This window comes from Rhinopithecus bieti, unplaced genomic scaffold (genome assembly GCF_001698545.2).
Source record: "Rhinopithecus bieti isolate Rb0 unplaced genomic scaffold, ASM169854v2 scaffold_5153, whole genome shotgun sequence".
Taxonomy (NCBI): domain Eukaryota; kingdom Metazoa; phylum Chordata; class Mammalia; order Primates; family Cercopithecidae; genus Rhinopithecus; species Rhinopithecus bieti.
This window is the reverse complement of record NW_016804751.1, coordinates 126,364-151,954: the sequence shown is the minus strand read 5'-3', so window position 1 is coordinate 151,954 and position 25,591 is coordinate 126,364. Positions and strand designations below refer to the sequence as shown.

The 25,591-nt window shown below is 35.5% G+C and overlaps 1 protein-coding gene across 1 annotated transcript in view; it reads left to right on the top strand.

The window, feature by feature from the left end:
- OTOGL (otogelin like) overlaps window positions 1-25,591 on the top strand; it is a 181,164-nt gene that overhangs the window by 93,649 nt on the left and 61,924 nt on the right. Inside the window, exons 27-34 of the mRNA XM_017870369.1 lie at window positions 5,792-5,941; window positions 8,445-8,564; window positions 11,256-11,372; window positions 14,505-14,661; window positions 15,327-15,353; window positions 19,585-19,752; window positions 21,440-21,718; window positions 24,570-24,687. Of these exons, the coding sequence (XP_017725858.1) occupies window positions 5,792-5,941; window positions 8,445-8,564; window positions 11,256-11,372; window positions 14,505-14,661; window positions 15,327-15,353; window positions 19,585-19,752; window positions 21,440-21,718; window positions 24,570-24,687 (1,136 nt within the window). The remainder of the gene's footprint in view (window positions 1-5,791; window positions 5,942-8,444; window positions 8,565-11,255; window positions 11,373-14,504; window positions 14,662-15,326; window positions 15,354-19,584; window positions 19,753-21,439; window positions 21,719-24,569; window positions 24,688-25,591) is intronic.

Sequence of the window (25,591 nt, the reverse complement as noted above, 5' to 3'; positions counted from 1 at the left end):
GTTTTAGTCTTTCCCCTCTAATTCATCCTCAAATACTGCAACATAGGTAGTTTTACTTGTGTGTGTGTGTGTATGTATATATATATATATAGATAATATACTATATTATATGATATATATATATTTTTTTTTTTTTTTTTTGGGCAGACAGAATCTCAACTCTGTTGGCCCAGACTGGAGTGCAGTGGCTATGATCTCGGCTCACTGGCAACCTCTGGTCTCCTGGGTTTTAAGCGATTTCTCTTGCCTCAGCCTCCTGAGTAGCTGGGATTACAGACGCACTCCACAAATAATTTTTGTATTTTCAGTAGAGACGAGATTTCACCATGTTGGTTAGGCTGGTCTCAAACTCCTGACCTCAGGTGATCCACCTGTCTTGGCCTCCCAAAATGCTGGGATTACAGGCATGAGCCACTACACCCAGCCTTATATATGTATATTTTTGATGGAAATCTTAATATGTCACTCTGTGGTTCTTCAAGACTTTGAGATGCCTTCCCACTGCTCCTCCAAGGCCTTGCCAATCTGACTGTTGCCCACCTCTCCTGGCTGCTCTGTCATCACTTTCTGCTTCAAGCCCACATTCCAGGAGGTGGAGCATCTTATTAGTCCTTCATTACTGTTATTGCTTATTCCTGGATCTGTCTTTCCATTTAAATTATTCATATGCAATATGTCTTATCATACCTCCTCCAAGGAGCTCCTCCTCATACCCTGAAGCACCCTATTAGAATGTGTATCATGCTTTAATGAAACTACTTGTGAGCTTGTCTTCCCCAATTGTCTCCAAGTTCTTGTTTATTGTATCCTTGGAGCCTGCCCAATTTAATAGAATGAATAAATTTCATTCATTCATTCATCTCATACATTCTTTTATAATGTTTACTGAATATCAAAACATGTGCTAATTGTTGGGACTACAATAGTGAAATAACACTGTGCTTGCCTTTAAGAAGTTTCTGCTCAGGTGACGGACACATTCAGGTAAATAAGGATGCGCAGCGTGGTGTCCTATGATAGGAATTTATGTAGGATAATATGGGAACTCCTGGGAAGAACACCTAAAGAAACCTGGGGTGCTTAGGGTGATTGTTAAGAGCATAGACTTTAGAGTCACTCAGTAGTAACTTGGAGCCTCTGTTCCATCAGCTGCTTGCTCTATAACTTTGGGCAGGTTTACTTAACCTCTCCAAGCTGCAGCTTTTCCATCTGTAAATTTGGGAAGATTTTTAGAACCTACTTCTTTAGTTTCTGTGAGGATTGAAAAAGTATAACTTGATGGATTTGGAATGATTCTTCTTATTTCCTTTACCCTCCCTATTTTTGAAGGCTCAGAAGACATGCTGTGGAGGAAATAATTTGCACTGAGTCTTAAAGGATGATTAGGCATTAGCCAGGTGAAGAGAGGGAGTAGGGTGGCAATCAGTACAGACGAATAAACCCACTCAGTAGAGCAGAGCTGAGAGATGAAATGGCATGTTTGGATAACTGCAGGTGGTTTAGATTGGTGGAAGCACAATATATGAGACAGTGGATGGAGGGAGTGGCAAAGCGACTCAGGGAGGAGTGTCCTGATCAGCTGTCATTCAGGGAGCATGTGGTAAAGGCAATAGATGAGGGGGCTGAGTCCAGACTATGGAGGCTCTTGAATGGTGCAAGATATTTGAACCTCATTGTATAGGCAAGAAGTTTTAGAGTTAGAAAGTACATGATTTAACAAATGGGCTTTAAAAACTGACCTATATTCTGAGATGTTTAGAACAGTGTTTCTCTCAGTTTGATCTGCCAATATTCATTAAAATCATCTGGAATTTTTCCTTGTAAGTGCTAGTTTTTGGTCTGACTTCAGTAATCGGAATGGCTGTTGCTGAAAACAAAATTGACGTTTTCAATGGTACCCGAAATTCTTGTGCACACTAAAGTTTGAGAACAATTACCTTAAAACATAACTATGTTTCAGTCAGAAACATTGAAACTGGGCGGCAGTCAACCTTTGGGCAAAACAGAGTTTCTACAATCATGTTGACATGTTTTTCAAGTAATTACAGCAGTTTGTCATAACCACCAACCAGATATTCATCTATAGGTGAAGGTTATTTCTAAGAAGAAGGATGTTAAAAAAGATACAAGAGAAAATAGTAAATGCTCTTATAAAGACAGTTTGACACATCTTTGAAGTGGTGATTGCAACTCCACATAACTTTCAACTTCCAATTTTCACTTGTATGTAGGTGTTAATCAGTCTCCTTTATATAAATTGTATGACATAAGATTAAGAAAAGTCATAAAAACAGTTTGACCCTAAAGAAATCCCCTGCAATATTTTTTTCTCAAACATCGAAAGTGAAAAATAAGCACTATTTATTTTATGGTAGATGGACCACCCATTCAAAGGAAGAACAAAAAACCACCTCTGTTATTTTATTATTTTATTTTATTTTATTTTTTTGAGACAGAGTCTTGCTGTGTCTCCCAGGCTGGAGTGCATGGTGTGATCTCGGCTCACTGCAAGCTCTGCCTCCCGGGTTCATGCCATTCTCCTGCGTCAGCCTCCTGAGTAGCTGGGACTACAGGTGCCCGCCACCTTGCCCACCTAATATTTTGTATATTTAGTAGAGACTGGGTTTCACCATGTTAGCCAGGATGGTCTCGATCTCCTGACCTCGTGATCCGCCCGCCTCGGCCTCCCAAAGTGCTGGGATTACAGGTGTGAGCCCCCGTGCCCGGCCCACCTCTGTTATTTTTATATGTAAATGCACAATTCTAATTTTATCAAATGTATAAGATATAACCATTTTATTAATTTATTAAGCTGTACTTTAAATATTTTAATTCATATTTCTAACATATCTTGCTAACATCACTAGAGTTTGTTTAAAGTGCTTTAATTCTCATCTGAAGTGGAGATCTCTATTTTGGAAAATTCATAATACCTCACTGTTCTAATGAACAGCATTATTTATGAATCTGAAAAGTAAGGTGCATGGCAACTCCCTTTGACCACAGAGGATTTTCTTGTAGTAAACTGCCCTATCTAAGGAAAATGAAGGATTTTATGTCTAAAGACAAATAGAAAAGATGTGCTTTTGTATCAGGATAACTGATGCAAAACCAAACTGAGCAAAAGAGAAACAAATCAAAGACAAACAAAATGATAGAAAGATACTAAAGAGTGCAGTGAAAACAATAGAATTAGTTCCTGGTGGCAGAGACCGACTTGGGGGCAGGGCAAGCTATGCAATTTGTTCAAAACAGGTAAAATGTTTCATTTTCTTGTTTTGTGTTCTGTCTTGATGTGTCGTGGTGTTTTTTTCTTTTCTTTTCTTTTTTTTTTTTTAAATTATCATTTAATGCCATGCTCACTCAAGCATAGGCACAGTCCTGGGGTGAGTGCACATCACATACCCTGTCAGTGCTGAGGGCCTTCCTTGCCTCATAACTCCAACTTGGCATTTGGGTATGCATGCCTAAGTCCAACTCATCCTGCCTCTGTGTTGCTAGTAGAGCGTAGCAGTGGTCTCTGGGTGGCTGCAGAGAAGCAGGCATCTGAGAATCAATCCCAGGGAGGTTGGACAGACAGCAGGAGATGTGAGCCAAGGCTTCAAGGCCCAGACACATGATTCTTTGTCTCACTGAACTTCACTGACAAAACATGGATTCACACATAAAATCAGAATTTCAAGATGGCAGTTACAGAGCATTAAACCCCAAGTGGTGGCCCACATCTGAGCAAGGGACTGTCCTTGCTCAGAAGAGCATTGCACTGTCTAAATGCCTACCAATCCAGCTCATCTTGAGGATGAAATTTCTAGTGGGGCAATCAGGGGAGGCCTCACAGAGGAGGGAGCATATGGGTCACAACTGATGGGAATGAGGCCATTACGCTAAGATCTGGAGAACAGAGTTCCCAGCAGGAGGAACACCAAACACACAAGACTTGAGATGGGTAAAAGCTTAGGTAAATTTGAAGAACAGAAAGACAGCCAGCATAGCTGAAGCTTAGTCAGTGAGGGTGGGGATTGGGAAGTGGAAGGAAATGAGATCAGAGAGAGCCGGTCAACTACACATATGGTTATGTACAATATATACTCTTCTATACAATATATTGTGCACTTATTTTAAGTATGACCTTGGTCTAGGAGACTGAAAACTCCTTATGGATGTGAATAAATTTATTTCATTTTCCCTTTGAAATATTTATTAAAAAGTCTACTGTAGTATAGTATTTTCAAACTATGCTTTTGTTATTACTTGAAGGAGAAAAGTAACCAAAGAATTTTATATCTCCTTCACAATTTTTATTTTGCTTCTGGCTAAATTTGCCTTACTTTGATGTTAGCTGTGCATTTTTGAAGTTATTATATGAGTTAATTTCAAGGTCAGATTCAAATCAATATAGCCATGTGTTGCCCTTGCTTAATAAAGAATATTGTATATTCCTACTTTACAATAAAAGTTCTCTAACATTTCCTGATATGTTCCATCTCTCATTTCTCTCTGCTTTATCCTTTCTACTGCATAAATTATCTTCTTTTAATATACAACTGTGGTCTGATACTTCCTTGTTTGAAAGCTTTTATTGACTACATTTTGCACATGTGATAATTACTCTGTATAACTTGGTTGCAAAGGTTTCAGGCTATGATCCATCATGTAATTCATGCTCTAGCCTTTTGGTACTCTCCTTAGTTCTGAATAAATCTTTGAGACTTTCTTGTCCGTAAGTCTTGATTCAAGCCATTTCTTTTGTTTGGAAGGATTTCTTCTCCATTCTCATTCTCAACCCCCTATACCTTGCTGTGCATATCCTCTTGCAGATCAGTTCACACCCACCCCTTGCAAGAAGCCTTCTGGAATCCCTTTAATGGTAATTCACCCCTTCCCACCCTGCTACACACATACAGTAGTTCCTCCTTGTCCATGAGGGTTAGGTCCCAAGCCCTCCAATGGGTGCCTGAAACCGTAGATAGTTGCAGACTCAATTGCCAGCCATCAGAACACGTTTCTGTTCATGCCTTTTACCCACAAATTTAATGCCTTTTCCATCTTAACTAAGCACTTACCATGCACTGTGGCTGTCAGTTTTGCAGTTTAATGTGCAGCAGCAAAACTAGCTGAATTTCTTTTCCCTTCTTCACAATTTCACAGATAGAAGATTCATTCTTACTGTAGATCTTAGCAACTGCCGCATACAATTTTTTTTCTTTCTTGTTAAGTTGAGAACTTTCTCCTTTTCACTTAAAGGAAGTACTTCACAGCTTCTTTTACCTGAATTGGGAAGGCAATGTCTCCTAGCAAACTTAATGATTCTGATTTTCAATACATTTTTAATGAAGTCAGTAGATTATTTGCATGCTATCATTAGCTACTCAGAAACATGAGCAGGACCAAATTTCTCTCTTTTGCAGGCAAGGCCATACCTTTTTTAGTTCTGTTGTATTTATTCATCACAGATGTAAAATTTCTGATTTGGCGGGGATATCACTTAATGTCTTCTGTGTCCATTCCCTTGTTTTGCTCTTCCCCGCATGTATCTGAAATATCTTTTCCCTTTGTCCATTTATCCATGTGGGGTCCATCTGCTAGTTTGTGTCTGGTAATCAATATTTATGTATTTATGTATTTTGTGCAATTGTTTTGTCTTTTCTTACAGAATTCAGAAAAGGCATGACCAAGCAACAATTTTAGTACATAGATAGTTGTTGGTAAATATTAACTAAGCTAATTTGATATATTTTGGTTAGAGAACCTAGTATTCACTTTATTTCTTCTCTTTTCTTTTTTTTTTAAGAAACAATCAGGTTTTTTCCTGGAAAACAAACCTACCTACCAGCTTTGGAAGGCTGGTTACTATATAGTAGTATACTTTCCAGAGAAAGATATCACTATTCTTTGGGATAGGAAGACAACTATTCATATCAAAGTTGGGCCACAGTGGAAGGTAGGTCAACCTAAGCTCCTAATGAGATGTAATGAATAAAATCACATTTAGTTTTTGATGTTTGATGAAAATAAAATAATTAATGTTTTCCTTTAAGAACTAGGTTATATTTTCAGAATTACTAACTCATACCCTTGTGAAGAAGAACTTTACCATGTACACTGTTTGTGTACAGTTCTTTTTGACTTTAACCTTGTAGTATCCAGTTTTCCAAGATTTCTTAAGCCAGCTTTCTTCTCTTTTTCTTCAGCTTAACTATGTGATTTTTTCATAATGCAATTAGATTTAGTTCTTACAGTCTGCATTCCATGTTTTCCTCCACATTCTGGATTTTTTTTTTTTTTAAGTTTACATGCAGTAAAATTATTTTTAAAATGTAAAAAAAGTTACTCTTATTGTATCCAGGTCTATGGATTTTGACAAATGCATTGTATTAGTCCATTATAAAGAACAACCTGACACTGGGTAATTTATAAGAAAAGAGGTTTAATTGACTCATAGTTCTGCATGGCTGGGAGGGCCTCAGGGAACTTACAATCATTGTGGAAGGCAAAGGGGAAGCAACCACCTTCTTCAAAAGGTGGCCCGAAAGACAGAAAGAGTGAGGGGGAAATGCCACACTTTTAAACCATCAGGTCTCATGAGAACTCCCTCACTATCACAAGAACAGCTTGGGAGAAACCACCGCCATGATTTAATCACCTCTCAACAGGTCCTTCCCTCAACATATGGGGATTGTAATTCGAGATGAGATTTGGGTGGGGACACAGAGCCAAATCATATTATGCATGGAGCCTTGTATCTGTCACAACATTTCTACGTAGAACATACCTGTCAACCTCCAAATATACTTCTTGTTGCTTCTCTATTGTCAACCCCAACATTTGTCTCCTAACCTCAGACAACCACTGATTATATTTTCCACTGCAATAGTTTTGCCTTCCTCAGATATCATATACATAGAATTGTATAATCTGTAGTCTTTTGGGTCTGGCTTTTTTGACTTGGCAAAGTATATTTAAGATTCATATAAATTGTTATGTGAATTCTATACTGTTGAGTACTATTCTGTTGTGTGGATGTACCACACAATTTATTTATCCATTCATGGTTGAATATCCAATCTGAGTTGTTTATAATTTTTGTCAATTTATATTTTAAATTATTTTATATACTATTCCTTGCTAAGTATTTTTATTAAATATTGTTAAGTAGTTTACTATTTAAAATATTTCAAATTTGATTAAATATTTCGAATATTTATTTGAATATTTTGAATTCATATTTTAAAGTTGTTTGCAAAATACTGATGTATTTAAAATCTGGTTTACCTTGAAATCTATGAGACATGAGACGGGCATGGATACTAATTTTTGTGCAATATTAAAGAAAAATTGGAATAGGCAACAATATCTTCTCAAAAATACAGAAAAGATAGCATTTTTTAAAAAAGGTTTTAATATATTATAAAATGTGATTGTATATTGAAGTTATAGTCTTTCAGTCTTAAGGAGGATAAAGCCCAAAGATCTATTCCTAGATTTGTTGGCATCTTGAATTTCTTTGATGAACTGAAATAACCTTCAGTCATTGCTGTTTTTCTTCAACAAATATTCACTGCCATTATTCATCCAATATCCTTGTTTCCAATAAGAATAACAATATATTTTACTACTAGATGAAAGAAGAGAAAGGAGGAGAACTTGCAGTGATTTTCTAAAAGCAGTAGAACTACTTCTTAAAACCTTGAATTTAAAGATGCTGAATGCTGTCTTCAATATTGAAGAATAGAATCCATCCCTTAATGGTGAAGTAGGCTGCCTGTGTCTCTGGCAAAGCAGACAACAACCATAGAATTACATCTGCCATAGCCACTTATTACCACGAGACCTCTGTTTTCTGAAATTACATCTGTTCAAAGACAGTGGCCATTACTAACAGTAATTATCCTAAAGCTGAGGCATCAGGAAGGGGTTGTGGAAAAACAAATGGTTAACTTGTATGTAGGCAAATCAGGTAGGCAATATGATATATTTCAACAAGCAGGGAATATATCTGCCATTCTTCATCCTATATCCTTGTTTCCACCAAGGATGAGAATATATATAATTATGAATTATATATATATATATATACACACACACATTAATTCTGTATATACACACGTACATTTGCATACACATACACTCTCATATGTACTATCTTGTTTGAATTATACTTTTCCAAGTTATTTATGTCATTAGTTGTATTAATGCCAAGACACTGGTAAATGTGGATAAATAGGACTTGAAATCGGGTAAAATATTTTTGCAAATTTAAAATAATCACTAAATATAATTAAATTGGTATGAGAAAATCCACTTCTTCAAGTTAATTTTTTAAAATGATTGCTGTGAAAATTCTTAAATGTATATTTGAAATGTCTCAAAAGTTTTAATGAACGCGAGTCTTTAAATGTTAAAGTGAATATAGAATATTTCCTGGTGATTTTCTCTTACTTTAGAACAAGCTATCAGGATTGTGTGGAAACTTTGACAAATGCACTTCAAATGACATGACCACATCTAATAACTTAGAAGTGAGAAATGCTCAGGTATTTGGAGATAGTTGGGCATTAGGACAGGTAAGTTACAGAAATGTACTTTAGAAGTCAACAGAAATTTTAAGAATATTTTCCACGAGTATATTTTATTCTTATTTAGGTAATATTATTTTACATATTATTTCATAGTAATTTATAGCTGATGAATGTTCATATTTATCTTCTCATGTAATTTTTCTGATTACCTTATATAAAGGATGTTTTCTCCTTATTATAGATGAAGAAATTGAGGCTCAGGGAGGTTAAATGACTTGTCTAATATTATATGGCTAGAAAGTAGCAGAGGTGACATTCAAATTCATCTCTTCTCCCTCATGTTTTCCTCACCATAGCAAAATGCCTTATCAATGTATCTGCATTTTGAAGGATGATGGAACTTTTGCCAGTTCAAAGCAATAAATAAATGAAGACAGAATTTCTTAACAGCCATGTTACTGTATTACATGAAATAAATGGGGATGTGTGTGTATGTGTGTGGGTGGGTGGATTGTGGTCAACTACCTTTGGCGGCAGTTGGATAAATTAATTTTTACATATTTCTCTTTCAAAGGGTTTCTTGAGGCATTATAAGCCTATAAAGGAGGGACATGTTTGAAGGATTTTCCAAACTTACTGACATAATCTATATTTTTATTTATTAGTTCTCAAGGAAGTAGTGTTATATGAAACACATTTTGAAAAATTCTGAACTCAGAAAACAGAGTCAAATTGGAAATTGGTTCTATTCTTTCTTCTACTTTCTTTTTTTAGCCTGCTGTTCTTTTTAACTGATGGGGTGTTTGAAACCACAATTTCCTGTTTGGTTGCCATTTGGTTAGTTACTTCTCTACTTTGCCTAGTTTACTAATATGTCTAAATCTCTTTAAAGAATAAAGAGGGGATGGGGTAGAACATTTATTCCAGTAAGTAATATTTGAGTGTGGTCTAAGCTTAAGAGTACAAAAGTGTACCTTTTAATACCTAAAATATCTACTATATTGAGAGAGACAAAATCCTTTTAACTGTGGCTATCTTATATCTTGTTACCTTTAGAAGTTTTGAAAAAAATTGTTTTACATTTTGTATCTGCAAATGAATTAAGAAGTAACTATTTGTAATGGTACTTAAATATTAGGAGTCGTCAAATAATTTTAAACCCTCTCAAAATAAGTTTTTTATTCACATCTGATAGACAAAGCTGAAACTCAGGTCATTTAAAAAAATTCACTATTTTTATTTAGCACTTAATATTTTCCATTACATGCAGACACATAATATGGATAAATCACAGTCTCTGCCTTTAAGGAATTTAGAGTCTAGAGGTGGAAAATTTAGAGGTTAAAAAATTAACAGTCAGAACATAGTAAAGTAGTTGCTTTGATAGAAGTGCACACAAAATGGGGATTGTGATGGTTCAGGAAATGTTTCTGGAGAAGGTACCCTGGAGGTGAATCTTATAAGATTTATAGGAGCCAAGAAAGTGAAATTTATTGGAAATAATTTAACAGGGAAAGGAGGGAGCAGCCACCTAGAAGGTGTCAAGAGGCTGGACAGAGTATGGTGCACAAAGTGAATTTCAAGAAGTTAATTTTGGTTGTGGTGTAGGCTGAAGTGCAAAGTATAGATCTGTAAGATACAAGGGCCAAAAGGCTCTTATAATCCAGCTAGAAATATTAAGTCAGTAGAGATTTAGAAAACTGTACAAATTTGGGAAACATTAATGATAAAACTCATCAACATCTGCTGAAAGACTGTATTAGGAAGGATGAATTTCGAGGTTTCAAGAAGGTCTCCTACTTTCCTGGCTTCCTGGGTGGATGCTGGTGTTCCTCCCTGAGGCAGGGCAAAGAGGAGGAAATGAATGTGGATAGTTGGGGAAGGACAATGGTGTAGAGGTAGGGATGGTTAGGACCTGCTGAGAGAAATGACAGAGATATTTAGATGGAAATGTTCAGTTCTGAAATTCAGGAAGGAGATGTGGGATGGACATAGGGATTGGCAGTTACTAGTATATTCAGAGCGTTAAAGCCAGGACACATGTACTGAATGAGGAAAATAGAGATTTGAGAATTAAGCTTTGCAAAAAAAGCAGGGAGAAAGAGATTAGGGAACAGCAGCCAATGTAGCAAGAGGAAATCCAGCAGAAAATTGTGTCACCAAAGCCAAATGAAGAGAGACATTTAAGAAGGTAAAGTTTTAAATAGAATCAAAAGCAGCAAAAGTCAAGCAAAATGGAAGACTGAAAAATTACCTTTATATTTAGCAATAAAGAGGTCATGGATGACCTTTTTCAGGGCAGTTTCAGGGAAGTGGATTAGGAGAAGAAGAGGCCAAGTTGCTGTATGTATGGGAATTGAGTCTGCAGAGATTTGAGTACATATAACCTCTCAGATGATTTGTGACAGAAATAAAGAAGGTGAAAATGAAAGAAACAGGTCATGCTCATGTAATTTTTTAAGTCATGCAAATGCTGTGTTTAAGATAATTTAAAAATCATTTATCACCACTCTATCTCTAACATTGCCATGATTTTAATATTCTTTTTAGTTGCTTTTGAAAATAATATATGCAATTAACATTGAATTGGATGTGAGCAGGTGCTTTACGCAAATCCTATCTAAAAGGATGAGAATATATTAGGTGCAGTTGTAATGAGTGAAGTTGGATAGGTTACTCTGCTTGAGAAATTATCCCTTGAAAAACTTATTTTTTCTCTTATATTTTTTTCAACAGTGTGAAAATCCAGATGAAACCATTAAACCCTGTGAGGCATATCAAAACAAATTTCCTTATGCCAAGAAAGAATGCTCCATTTTGTACAGCGATGTTTTTGCTTCTTGTCGCAATGTGGTAAATGAATACTTTAATGAACTCTCAAGTTTAAAGATGTTCTACTCTGTCTATAATACTGAGGTGAACATGACACATAACTGGGTGACCCACTGGCTTTTTAGATGTACCACCTAACTATTGTTAGGGGGACTTATGTGTTAGTTTGTTTTTCTGTACAAGTGGCACATTTAGTTGATTTACTTTCTCCCTTACTCCATCTAATTTAACAGTGTACCTTTGTGCATATTTGTAATAATTTGTTCTAGTTTATGGAACATTATTTACATACATCATTTTATGATTAACAGCATAAATGTTTACTTTTCTTTAGAGAACATTGTCAAATGTTCTCAACTCAAAGTATGGTTTAAAAGTATTGCTTGTAGCACATTTGAAATAGTTTTGGAAGCACATCCCAAGATGGAATGTAACTTATATAGAAATTTCACTTTCAAAACTCCTTCCTAGCGTGATTATTTTAGGTCCCAATAGAAGTTTAAGCAATACTTCAATGTATTGGTAAAAATTAGGTAATATAATATTTCTGCTGCATGCAAAGCTATGTTAGTGGTCTTGAAGGAAGTCACTTGTATGACTGTTGGACTTGTGAGCTAAGATGGTTGTTTTTCTCTTGGAATGCCATTCTATTTCAAAGAACAAATGATATGTGGTTATTCAGACAGTCAGACAGGGATATTTGGCAGATATTTTCCCCTTCCTTCCTTCCTTCCTTCCTTCCTTCCTTCCTTCCTTCCTTCTTTCCTTCCTTCCTTCCTTCCTTCCTTCTTTTTCTGATGGAGTCTTGCTCTGCCATCCAGGCTGGAGTGCTGTGGCATGATCTCGGCTCACTACAACTTCTGCCTCCTCGGTTCAAACGATTCTCCTGCCTCAGCCTCCCGAGTAGCTGGGATTATAGACGTGTGCCACCATGCTCGGCTAATTTTTGTGTTTTTAGTAGAGGCGGGGTCACATCGTGTTGGCCAGGCTGGTCTGGAACTCCTGACCTCAGATGATCTGCCCACCTCTGCCTCCCAAAAGGCTGGGATTACAGGCATGAGCCATTGTGCCTGGCAGATATTTTCTTAAAATGTGTGAAATGAGTCTGTGGCTTTAAGGAAACACCTGATGGTGTCTGTTGTCTTTGATAAAATTTGCTTTCAAGGGAAAATTAGAGTTTTGTAAAAGTTAGATCCACCCCTGCGAGCTTATAAGGTTTTTGATACTTAATGAGTCTTTTGATGATCTAGATGATGATATTAACAAACGTGACTTGTAGCTATTGTATATAATCAAATGTGTCAGCATTTTGAAGATATGCACGGGTCCATAAATTTTCCACATGACCAATGCATGATGTTACAAAATCATGCAGAAGTAAAAGATCCATTCAAAGGGCAAAATATAAAAACAATTTTAATATAGCAAAGTATAAAGTTTATTGATACAGTTTTAGATTTCACATTGCAACGGCCTTTTTGAAAATGATATTTTTTTGAGTTCTGATATAGTGTCAAAGAATATCACAATGACCTGAAAAAGATATTAAAGTACTCCTTCGTTTCCAACTAAATATATGTGTGGAACCGAATTTTCTTTATCTACTTCAACGCAAACCCAAACAAGACAAAAACATTATGATAGACCAAATGAAGAAGCAGATATGAGTATCCAGCTGTGTGCTATTAAGCCACACATTAAAGAGATTTGCAAAAATGTAAAACAGTGCACTCTTTTCACTATTTCTTGGCATGTATAAGCGTTTTTCACTAAAACCATGTTATTCATGTAAATATATAATGTCTATTGTTATTTTTAAATGTCTCATTTTAATGTCTAATAGAGTAAATATTGGTAGATATAATCCAATAAACAAAATCTCTTTGGGGATCTCAGTGATTTTTTTAAGAGTGTAAAGGGATTCTGAGACAGGAAAGTTTGAGGGCTGCCGTATTAGAGCCACATAGGTGGACTAGAGTCTTGTTTATAGAAAGGGTTGCTTTTGAGACTTTTCATAGTTTCCAAGGATCACACCTGCTTGACAAGAAATATTGTGTCAAGTCTGGAGTCCTGAACCACAGAGCCTGCTGGTTCTTTTTCACTTGAAAAGAAAAGTTAACCCATGAACTGACCTAAAAAATAAAATACAGCTCAGTGACAGCAAACCATGCTTCTTTTTCTTTTCTTTTCTTTTCTTTTCTTTTTTTTTTGAGATGGTGTGGCCAGGGACTTGATGTCGGCTCATTATAACCTCCACCTTTTGGGTTCAAGCGGTTCTCCTGCCTCAGTCTCCCACAGCTGGGACTACAGGCACGTGCCACCATGCTCAGCTGATTTTTGTATTTTTAATAGAGACAGGGTTTTGCCATGTTGGCCAGGGTTGTCTGGAACTCCTGATCTCAAGTAATTCACCTGCCTCGGTCTCCCAAAGTGCAGGGATTACTGGCATAAGCTACAGCTCCCAACCCCTTGCTTTTTTTTTTTTTTTTTTTTTTTTTTTGAGACAGTGTCTCGCTCTGTCGCTCAGGCTGGAGTGCAATAGTGCAATGGCGCAATCTCGGCTCACTGCAACCTCCGCCTCCCAGGTTCAATGGATTCTCCTGCCTCAGCCTCCTGAGTCTCTTGCTCCTTTTTTAATGCATTGTCAATATATTAAATTTTGTCAGCTACTTAAATATACTGCAAATAAAATAAATAAATAAAGTAAATAGAATAAGTTGTTTTTAAAGATTGCTATTACCATTAATAGCCATTAGGATGTTGCATAAGCGGGGGCAAAAAAGAAAGGAAAAAAGGAAGAAAGATACAAAATTATATAAGATTACAATTGGAAGCAGAAGATGCCCTTATTTTAATGCCATGTGATTATGTCAGTAATGAAAGAAGCTTTCAAAAATTAATCTGTTATATTGTCGAAGTTTTATGTATTTATTAATCTTATTATTTCTTTTACTAGTTCTTTGATGTGACATTTTCCTAATACATTTTTTTCTCCTTTGGGCAATAAAGAAGTTTGAAGTAAAGAGAACTCTCTAGGTGGCAGTGTTAAGCTGATAATATCAAACTTTGAAAACACATAATCTTTTAGAGGGTTGACTTTAAATCATAATCAGTATCTATTAAAATTAAGTAATCTTTCACCTCATGTTTCAGATTGATGTTACTTATTTTGCCAAAAATTGCCATGAGGATACATGTAACTGTAATCTTGGTGGGGACTGTGAGTGTCTGTGCACTAGTATAGCTGCATATGCATACAAGTGTTGTCAGGAAGGAATATCAATTCATTGGAGATCATCTACTGTTTGTTGTGAGTACCCTACTTAGAACATCACTATGTAGAGAACTGATAAATAAATACATATTAATTGTTGATTTATCTTAGAAATAATGCCAGGAAACTCATGGAAATAGTATTAAATTAAAATGATGAAATTTTATATTCCTTTGACAATCATAAATTATAGAATACTGAAAGGACTTATATAAAGAAATTGTGAGATAATATTTTGTTCTATGTGTGATTGCTGTCATTGCACCATTTGAAATATAAATTATTTAAATACCATCCTTAGAGAAATTGTTTATGACTTTCTTTTATGCCTATGAAGTTTCATTGTTCTGATGATAAACATATTTTTAAAAAATCACCTTGAATTTGCTTCCAGATTTGACTCTTTAAACTTTTAATTTACTTGTGTAGGTGGTAAGACATCTGAACAAGCTTACAATTTGAACGCTTTCAGTTGAGATTTCTAAATTGGCAGATATATTTTCCTACTTTAAAACAATTATATGAAATTTAATTACAGCACATCACTTAAAGAATGTTCTTTGCTCAGAAAAATTTCCTAAATAATACCATTCTATATTCTTTCACATAGTTATTGATAAATATGTGGCCATATCTTGCCCACATTCAGGTAAGTGATTGGCTTCTTACATAGTTTAATATTTATTCCTTTTTTCTTTTAGCTCTTGATTGTGAATACTACAATGAAGGTATGTGACATTCAAATTAAAAATATCACTATAGTATTCTATTAGGTGTATTTTCAGATTAAAAGTTTTTGAACAACTTATGCTGTGAACAAATTATAAATAGTTCAGAACTATGTAACTCCATAAAAGCTTTTAGGTTTTAAAATTTTCAAAAATTTCTAAGTATTTGTGTTAAGATTTATTTCCTGAAAACTAAAATAGTGTGTAAATTAAGTTCTCAGAATTTAGGAGGCCCTCAGTACAGTTTTGGAATGACATGAATGCATGGATGGGTGAAGTTAGTTAATTTTTTAGATAAAAAGGATGAAAGATCTATAACAAATGCATACCTTTACCATTATATAAATGTAAACATTGTTCAAATGTTTTTTACAATTTTATCTGATTTTTAAATTGACAAATATAATTGTATATATTTATGGGGTACAATGTAGTGTTTTGATACATGTACACATTGTGGAATGATTAAATCAGACTAATTAGCATATCCATCACCTCCAATATTTACCATTTCTTTGTGGTGAGAACATTTGAAATTTTTTCTTTTAGCTCTTCATTCCTTAAAAACCAAGAAATTCTATCATTTGCAACAACATGGATGAACCTAGAGAACATTATGCTAAGTGAAATAAGTCAGGCACAGTGAGACAAATACCATATGATTTTACTTATTTGTGAAATCCAAAAAAGTTGAATTTTTAGAAGTAGAGAATGGAATCGTGGTTACCGGAGGCTAGTGGTGGGGAAGTGGACAGGGAAAGGGCAGATGTTGGTCAAAGGGCACAACGTTTCAGCTAGATGGGAGGAATAAGTTCTGGTATCGATTATACAGCGTGGTGACTACAGTCACATTTTTCTTACGTTGTGGAAATCAAAGAAACAAAGTATAAATGCAGTGACATAAGAAATAATGTAAGGAATTTAATTTGCCATCATTGCAGGCAAAAATCATTCTTTACACATTACCAGAATGAGAACTTATTGATACAATAATAATGAAAATCTCCTGGTCTCAGAAAACATCCAGATTTGCAATAAGAAATCCGAGAGGTGCTGCTGTCTAAAACTAAGGTATAAATGTAAGAAGAGACAGAGAATTGTGTTTTTAGTGAAAATACTTGAAGATGGCAGAATTGGAGTCTTTTTGCAAAACTATTTAATGAGGAAGGCACAGGCCTCAAAACCTAATTCAGACAAGTAAAGTGATCTAGGGAAGTATCCATTTTGTCAGTAACTGGGCAAACTCTGGATCCATGATGGATGTGTCAGTTAGAATAATAGTTACAGGAAATCTGGGCCAAGCAACCAATCTGAGGCACTTCAGGTGGCTTATTGGAGAAATTTGTCAGCTAGATAATTTTAGAGAAATAGAGATAATGAATTAAAAAGAAAATTGGCATTTTTGATTTTAGTTGTATTTGTTACACTTATAGAAGTTTGATAGAGGAGGCAAATTCAACATTAAAAAATATCTGTGGTAGTTAAAGAAAATCTAACTAAAAATATGTCCTGTTCAAGATTGTGAAGAGACTGCCATACATGTGCATGCACACACACACACACACACACACACATACACACACACAAACACTCCACATCAATCTTTGGATTCCATAATTAAAATGTGATTTATTGCCTATTATCAATAACAGAAGCTTTTGTTGTGTTAACTGCTTTCTTTAGATCATATAATTTAAACTTCAAAATGTTATTATTTTATTTTATTATCAGCATTTTGCTATTATCAACACTTTCAGAGGAAATTGAAGCAGAGACAGATTAAATAGCTTTGCCAAATTCACTTAGCCAAAATGTGGCAAACTGGGATTTGTAAACAATTTGCTTCAGGGCCAGTGAGCTTGACCTCCATGCTACATGGCCTACTGTATGGTTAATACATCCTAGTGTAGGGATGATCACCGCACATTGTCATCACAGGTTCTACATAATGTACACAGACAACACTCTGAGAAAATGCTCCAATAACTTCCTCACTCAAAGATTCCTGTCTCACCCAGTTCTGTTATGACAGTCTCCATCTGTGCCTTTGTATTTTCTGGCATTTCTTCTGCAGACTTGTGGTCCCAGAAGCAGAATTTTCCATGCATATTGAATCTCTTTACCTCTTGCTACTTGCTACATTTTGCTCTCTGTTAACAAGTCTGCAGTACCTCTAGTGATGATTCATTCTTCTAATGTGTTACAGAATCCTTCAAACCTGTTCTTCTAGTTTCATTTGTAATACTGTATTGATAATATCAGAGCATGTACATGGGGCATTTGGCCTTCATGAGACACTGATTGACTCAGTGAAGTGGCAGGCGAATAAATTTCCTATGATCAAAGTAATAGGGAAAGGCATCAGTGTGCCAAGGGGAGTTAGAATTTGTAAAAGCAATGCAACAGTGATAGAGGTTGAAGGGGAATATAAAATTGTGATGATTGTGGAAAGTGATAATAAATAGAAAATGATTTTAAATGGTTATTCTTAATTTGTTTCATCCCAAATGAATTTCACAGCCCTTGTAAATTTATCTAGTCCTTTTTGGGCATTTATAGCTGGCATATTTCTCCCTTTCTTTATTTGTTACATCCCAGACACTATGTTATTAAGATACTTATAGTATTTAAAGCACATACATAAATAAATAAGTGTGATTCTGTAGGAAGAATTCTAAAAAGTAGCAGAAGAATTCAAAGGTTATTGCTGAGATTATTTCAATAATTCTTAGCACAATGATTCTATATAATATCTTTGTGTTCATTTATACGATTTTTACTAAAATGTAAAGCTTGCATTTGAAATGCTATTTCTGTAGGTGAGGGAGAACTTCAATTTCCTACTAAAATTGTTATATGATTTTTAAGTTCAGAGTAATTTTATTAGATAGGATATGCTTATTTCTGTTTTTAAAGAATCACTGCAGGAAATGATTGCTTTCAGTAGATGGTGGAATTGTACTTCTCCCTGCCGAAAATTAATGATAAGATCAATGACTTTTGTCTCCCAGTTGCTGGCGAAAATAGTTCAGAATCAAGCTACCAATTAACTAAGAGTCAATTCAAAAGCTTTGGGTTTTTATACAAACAGGTTTCTCAGATGGCAATTGTCTCTGCAGGTTGCTGTATTAAGGGGCATGTGCAGCAGGGGAGAGGTTTTGTTTTACGCTCCTTCTCCTTTCTCATTCTTATGTTGAATATTCATAAGGGTGCTTCAAGTCCTCAAGTTGTAATTGTATACACATCTTCTCCATTTTGAATTGTATCTCATTATAATTCACTTACCTTATTATTTGTATATTGTTCACATATTTGTACAAATCTACATATTTATACTTTGAGGTATATTTGCATCTTGGAGGTTTGTGTCACTTTCCTCTTGTCCATGCTAGAAAGTTAGCCATTACCAGGTAGAGACTATTGCTGTAATTTTCTTTGGTCCTCAGGTATTTTGGCTCATGGAGAAACACTGCATTTGTAACATTTGTAACTGTGGTGGTGAGTCTCCTCCAGCCAGGTTAAGAAAAATTGTCCACTGTTTCTGCTCAGCTCCACCTTGATGTGGGGGCAAAGCTGTTTCAGGTTTCTATCTCTATACAGGGTGCCAAAGTCCCTAGTGAAGCTCTTTTCCTCATTGTTTAGAAGGGTCCCCAGCTGCTCAATGTGTCCCAGATGATGGGTCAGTGAGGAGAGTACACTTGAAAATAGTGTATCCTCTCAGTCTTTTTGTTCTTCTCCTGGTCCTTACGGTGGAAATTTTGGTTCTCCTTCTCCTTTCCTAATTGGAAGACTTCTCATCCCTCCAATGCAATTATCCTTTCCCCTTTATTTAGGCCTGGTCTTAAGTCCTTAAGGGAAAGAAAGTCTTGCCTTTACATTCTTTGAATCTTTTTTCTACTTCTTCAGCATGCGCTGAGGTAAATTGGCTTTGAGATAAAAATGAGAGAAGAGGGAACGTAAAATACACCGAGAGCAGTAAGGTTAAACTTTTATGAAACAACCGATCACGTGTATATCAACATTTTACATAACCCACATCACAAACATATACATATACATCATTATGTATATAAATCATTATTTTTGAAGAGTTTAGTTATTTTATTAGTGATAAATTTCTAATTGCTCAATATTTTTAAGTATTTTGTTATTAAAACATTTCTTTGAAATGACAGATTGAAATTTTAAAAGTCTGTGCCAATTTGTAATTCTCATATTTGTACTTAACTAGGACTTGGAGAAGGACCATATATGCTGGCAAGCTATGGGCAGAGTGGCCTTGTTCTGGGGGTCAATATGACCAGCAGAAGCATTTTCTCTTTGCCAAGAAGCAGTGTTCATACCAATTTATTTTTTTATTTTATGATCACTCCAGGCCTTTTCAAAGAGAAGGTATCATGTAAGTATAATTGAAAATAAGAGTTTAGCTTTGCATTTACATTTTAAAATGTAACCACTCAGTAAATATTAATTGAGAATCTAATATGTTTATGGCATTTTTAAAAAGTGCTCTAAGGGATATGAAATAAAATATAACATTGGCACAAGAGCCAGCTTTCTCTTTTGTATACAAAATCATTTCTTTGTTTATTTATTGCCATATATATGTTAGAATGACAATTGTTTGAGTTTTTGGTGTTAAATAAAATATAGCTAAAATTTTCTTAGTATTAGTCACAGAACTTAGTTTGATGTTTTTGAAAAACCATCCACTGATTCTTAACATTTGAAAGGTTTTAATGCCCCCAAAAGTAAAAGTAAATTGTGAATTGATACCAAAGAAGTTCTATATGAAGAGCATAAATCAGAGTGTAGACAGTTATTGTAACAGTCTGTTATTCTATTATCCTTAACTGCCTTGTCTGTTCTGGTTCCTGGACATGTCCTCAGTGCCCTGAACCTAGTCCTACTTTTACTGGTTTGTACCTGCAGGTCTTTACTGATTGTATCCACCTGGCACCTGTTCTGATTGGTGGAAGTTTCCCTTCTGATCCAGTGATGTTCAGTCTACTTGGAACCATGCATGACATGTTGTATCAGCTTAGGAATTTATTTGTTGGATGAATCATCAGACTTAACTTTCACTTGTTCTGAGAATGCTCACAATTCTTCAGTTAGAATAAATTATTTCTTTCCTGTAAAAAGAACTCTTTTAGTTCTGAAAACACCTATCACCATCAAGTTCTAAATTATGTTTGTTACATTTTTTTCTCATATAAAAATTTATTTTATTATTCTTGGCATCTTTTGGTGCTCAGCAGAACTTAAATTTTACAACATGATAAATGCCTTTGAAACCATATTGAATTTGAGAGAACTCTTCATTTTACGATTTGTAATAACTAATGGTTTTACTAGAAAAAATCCAAATGATGTTTATTTAAGAAAATCAACCTAAAATTATCTCAATTTAAAAACTTTTATTTCATGAGTTTTACAAATATAAGGTAAATGTTCAAAGCCCTAGCTAAAAAAAGGTGATAATTCTTCAATGCTTTGTAAAGCCCAATTGCCCATTAGCCATTTAATCATCTTTTGGGAAATTGACAATAATGTTGGATAAATAGTCCCTTTTTGGTGCAGTAAAATCTCTTTCAAGAACATTTGCTCATTAAAAGAGCCCAGTGATACTGAAATGCAGTTACATCCCTAAATTGATCTATTTCTCTATTCTCTTTTCTATCATCCAATTTAGCCGTTTGTAGATTTTGTACATTTGTAAATGTTAAAGCTTGCAAACACAAATGTATGTCCAATTAATCATTCAATTTCTTTTATAAAATTGTACAGTCTGGAGTCCTCATTGATATTTATTTTTTCCCCCAAGGACAAAATATTTAAAAGATAGAAGTTACCAAAGACTGATTTTTTTTTCTTTTTAGTGATATCACTATTATTCACTGAATTTAAAGTACTACATTTTTTCTTCTTTCAGGCATCTCCTAATTTATTCTGAAATCTTAGTGATCGGCACTATGTTTGGCAATTGTGCAGTAGTATTTTGTTTACTTTATAAGTACATTTTGTGATACCAATGTTGATGATCTTCCTTCTTCTGAGAATCTACACTGCTCTATGTTTTACAGCATTGGCACTTGTTTCCTTGGAATCTGCTGAAAGGCCAAACTACTTTCTCTATGTCCATGACAGTGATACTCTTAGCTTGGAGCTGTGGGAGGCAAATTCAGCCTTTCATCGGAGAGCAACATTTTTCCACCATCAGGGCCTCTGGATTCCTGGTTACAGTGCATTTGAATTATACAGCAAGAAAGGCTTTTTCATCATATTCACAGGTGCTAGTGTCAAAGCATCAAAATATGATGATTCTGAAGAATTTAAACATTCAAGTAGCTTCAGCATAGAAGGTATGTTTCCTGAGATCTCCAAAAAGAGAACAAATAGGTAATTTATATTAAACAGAATATTTATGTCTTTAATTTAAAAACCATTCTTACTGTATATAAGCAGATAGTTTTATGACCTTAAGTAAGTTTCTTAACCTCTATACCCCCTAGTGTACTCAACTGTAAAATTGGAGAAATAATAATACCCACTTTATAGGGTTATTGCGAGTGTTGAATAAGTTGATGTACATCGCTTAGAACAATCTTAAATAACCTGATTTATTATTATTACCCCAATTATTACTACGAGTGCTGTCTGGACATTGGAATCAGGGCCCACTCATGTGGCATAGTTGTCTAATGTTTGTATCTACTTTTTCTTTCCTAGAAGGCAGATTCTTATTGATCTGATTCTTAGTGATAACGACAATATGTTTATCTCTGTCAGTTGGATACAGGATATCTGTTTCCATTGACCTCTAGAAGATTTATCTAGTTCAGCAGAAGCCTAATCTTACTTCTAGAGAGCCTTTGAGGTCTATAGCTATTGAATTTTCTGAAGCGAGCTTCACTTCTTTATGCAATCTTAAAAGTCATGCTTTATTTTCAAAATCCAGGAGGTTGATGTCTATCTTGAGTCTCCCCAAGAAATTGTTTCATCCTTGTGAGCCTTCCTAAAGCAGTTCAAGAGAGCAGTTAATTTGCCTTTTCTGTTGAGGGTATATTTCTGCAAGCCCTTCTAATAATGGATTTTAAAAAGTACAAATTGAGCTTCAAAATTTTACCTATCGAATACAGTTCCTGTATGCAAAAGTTCCTAAGTCTGGCAGGAGGTTTTGTGCAAACCCAGATTCCAGAATTCTGCAAGGGTTCTTACCCTGGCAACCAGCTCAGAACAAAGCAAAAGAAGTTCTAATATCTCTACCATTTGCATTATTAGGTGTGGTGCCATACCTTCTTTAGTGTGGTGACATATTCAGAAAACAAGTCAGGCAAATGAATTTTACTACTTACAGATAGGCGGCAAGAATCAACAGAAGCCTAGGATTCATGGTGAGCCAGTCCTCTAGGCTCAGAAAAGCCCAGGGTGAACTGAATCTTGTCTGCACATGCTCCATGTTGCACTGCAGTTGAGGGACCCTGAAAACACTCTGCTCTGGATTTGATACTTTAGGTGCAACTGGAATCACTGAGCACACACTTTGCAGGACTGCCTGTTGGGAATGGCAACAGATCCTGAATTGTTTCAGAAGATTCCTCCCTACCTCAGGATAACTCTCAGAACATTTTGCAGTTGTTTTGAGAACTGCAAGTGGGAGAGAGAAAGCCAGGAGAACCAAGGGGAGAGCTGTCCTTCTGCACTGTGCTCTTGAGAAAAGGACCCACTGACACATCTATATAGCATTCCATAGAGTGGATGTGATTTGCTTACTTCAATTTACATACATTTGACCTTTCCAGGCCTCTATTTCCCCTCTGCTCTAGAAATCTGTGCTCTTAGAACCAGACCTAGTAGTCCTATTTGAGGCTTAGAGAACTGTGGCACATGGCATCATCAGAATATCAGAAGTTGATCTTTGTGGGCTTCTGAAACCTAGGAAACTCCAGGAGACTATTGTAGTCTTGGAACTAGTCCTCTTTCAGGAAGCATGGGACCAGTAACTCAAGTTCCGCAATTACGTAAGTCTGTAGATGCATAGATGCTTTCCAAAAAGACTTATTTTCCTTGCTGTAATTTGGAATTGAATTCTGTACCCAGAGTCCAAGAAACATACCTGCCTCCTGAATTTTCTTTCTTAAGAGGTTCTCTTGTTCAGAGATATCTTTGAACTGCTACAAAAGGACTTCTCTATGCTGTGGGAAGGGGAGAGTATTAGCAGACCTTGCAGGAGAAAAACTTCAAGCAAGGGAGGTTTTAGAACTGTGTGCATGTATTTTTCAAATCCGCCCATGTATTTTGCATTCAAAAAATACTTATCTGGTACAAGGCAATGTGCTAAGTTTTGTGAGAAAAACAACAGAATATTCTTCCTAGATTTGAGTTCATGAAATGTGTTTGGTCTTGTCATTTTTCTAATTGTTTGAACTTGCCAAGTTTCTTGGCTGCTGTGAGACTCAATTTTCTCATTTATAAACTAGAAATAATATCTACTTAATAGGGTTTTTGCAGGATAAAATAGAATAATGCACGGACAATTACTTTGCAAAAAGTAAAATTCTAAAGAAGTGTTTGGTATTGTTATGATGTGAAGACAGATGAAAACCCACTACATATATATATAGAAAAAGAATGCTTTGAATTTTCCTCAGCCTCCTCCAACCCCTTGCTTTTTTAAATCTTTGGAAGATAGGTGTATATCTAGATATTTAATCTGAGCATGTAATGCTTTGATCACCAAGAAATTACAGTGTTTTTTTCTTCAGTTCTGTCTTTCCTGTAGCATTGTGGTCAAAGAAGGGTCAAACCCTAGGAGGGTTCACATAAGAAATTGTTAGTTTTTGGCCAGGCACAGTGGTTCACACCTGTAATCCCAGCATTTTGGGAGGCCAAGGCAGGTGGATCACCTGAGGTCAGGAATTCGAGACCAGCCTGGTCAATATGGTGAAACCCCATTCTATTAAAAATATAAAAATTAACTGGGAATGGTGGCGTGTGCCTGTAGTCCCAGCTACTAGGGAGGCTGAGGTATGAGAATCACTTGAACCCAGGAGGCAGAGGTTGTGGGGAGCCGAGATAGTGCCACTGCACTCAGGCCTGGATGACAGAGCAAGACTCTGTCTCAAAAAAAAAAAAAAAAAAAAAAAAAAAAAATTTTTAGTTTTCAAGCTATGTATTAAATATGCACACAATCTAAACTTTATTTTTTCCCAGAAATCCAGACAGCAGTACCTTACAGGAGGATGTGTGAATGGAGATATGAACCTTGTGCTACACCCTGTTTTAAAACCTGTAGTGACCCTGAAGCAGTAGCATGCAAATTTCTTCCACCGTAAGTAATGTTTATCAATAAGTGATCAAAGTCCAGCCTTAGCAAATTCTGTTTTCAGTTAATTTTTTCAAGATTTAAAAACAGCCATTCTGAAGTTGTTTATGCTATTAATTTCACTTAAATCAAGAAGTAGTTATTGAACGTCTGCTATGTGGTAGGCAATCTTCTTGCTGCTGGGGGGACAATACTGAACAAAATAGACAAGTATTTGCCCTCATGAAGCTTACATATTGTTGGACTGAGCAGAAAATAACCAAACAAAAATGTAAATATATAATGCAACATATTGTTATGGTGGATATGTGTTACAGAGAAAAATAAAGGAAGATGAGGGAGACAGAGAGCATAAGGCTTGTGTGTGTGTGTGTGTGTGTTTGCTAATTGATATTGGTGGTCAGGGAAGAGCACCCTGACAAGGTGACATCTGGTCAGAGATCTAAATGTAGTGAAGGGGCTGGCCAGGTGGATATTTGCGGAAGAGTCTTTAATTTGAGAACAGTGCAAAGGTCTTGTAGTGGGAATGTGTTTGGTGTGTTTGAGGATCAGCAAGGAGGTAATAAGTTAGAACAAAGTGAGCAAAATGGAGGGAAGTGGGAGATGAGACCAGATGATAATAGTAGTGGGCAAATCATATAAGGCTTTGTACCTGTTGTAAGGACTTTGCCTTTTACTGTAAGGTAGAAGACATGGCTGTTAATGTATTTTTGAAAAGTATTGTACAAGGATGGCTGTGGTTTTGACTTGCATCAAAAAATAATTGAGTTGTGTAAAATTGATTTTGACTCAAATAAACAATAACTAACTAGATTTTGTCTTTCAGTGATTCAGTAACTTTCATTTTCTTTTTTCTTCCACTTCACAAAGTTTAGAGAAGACTAAGAATATCATATGCTAGTTAAAAGTT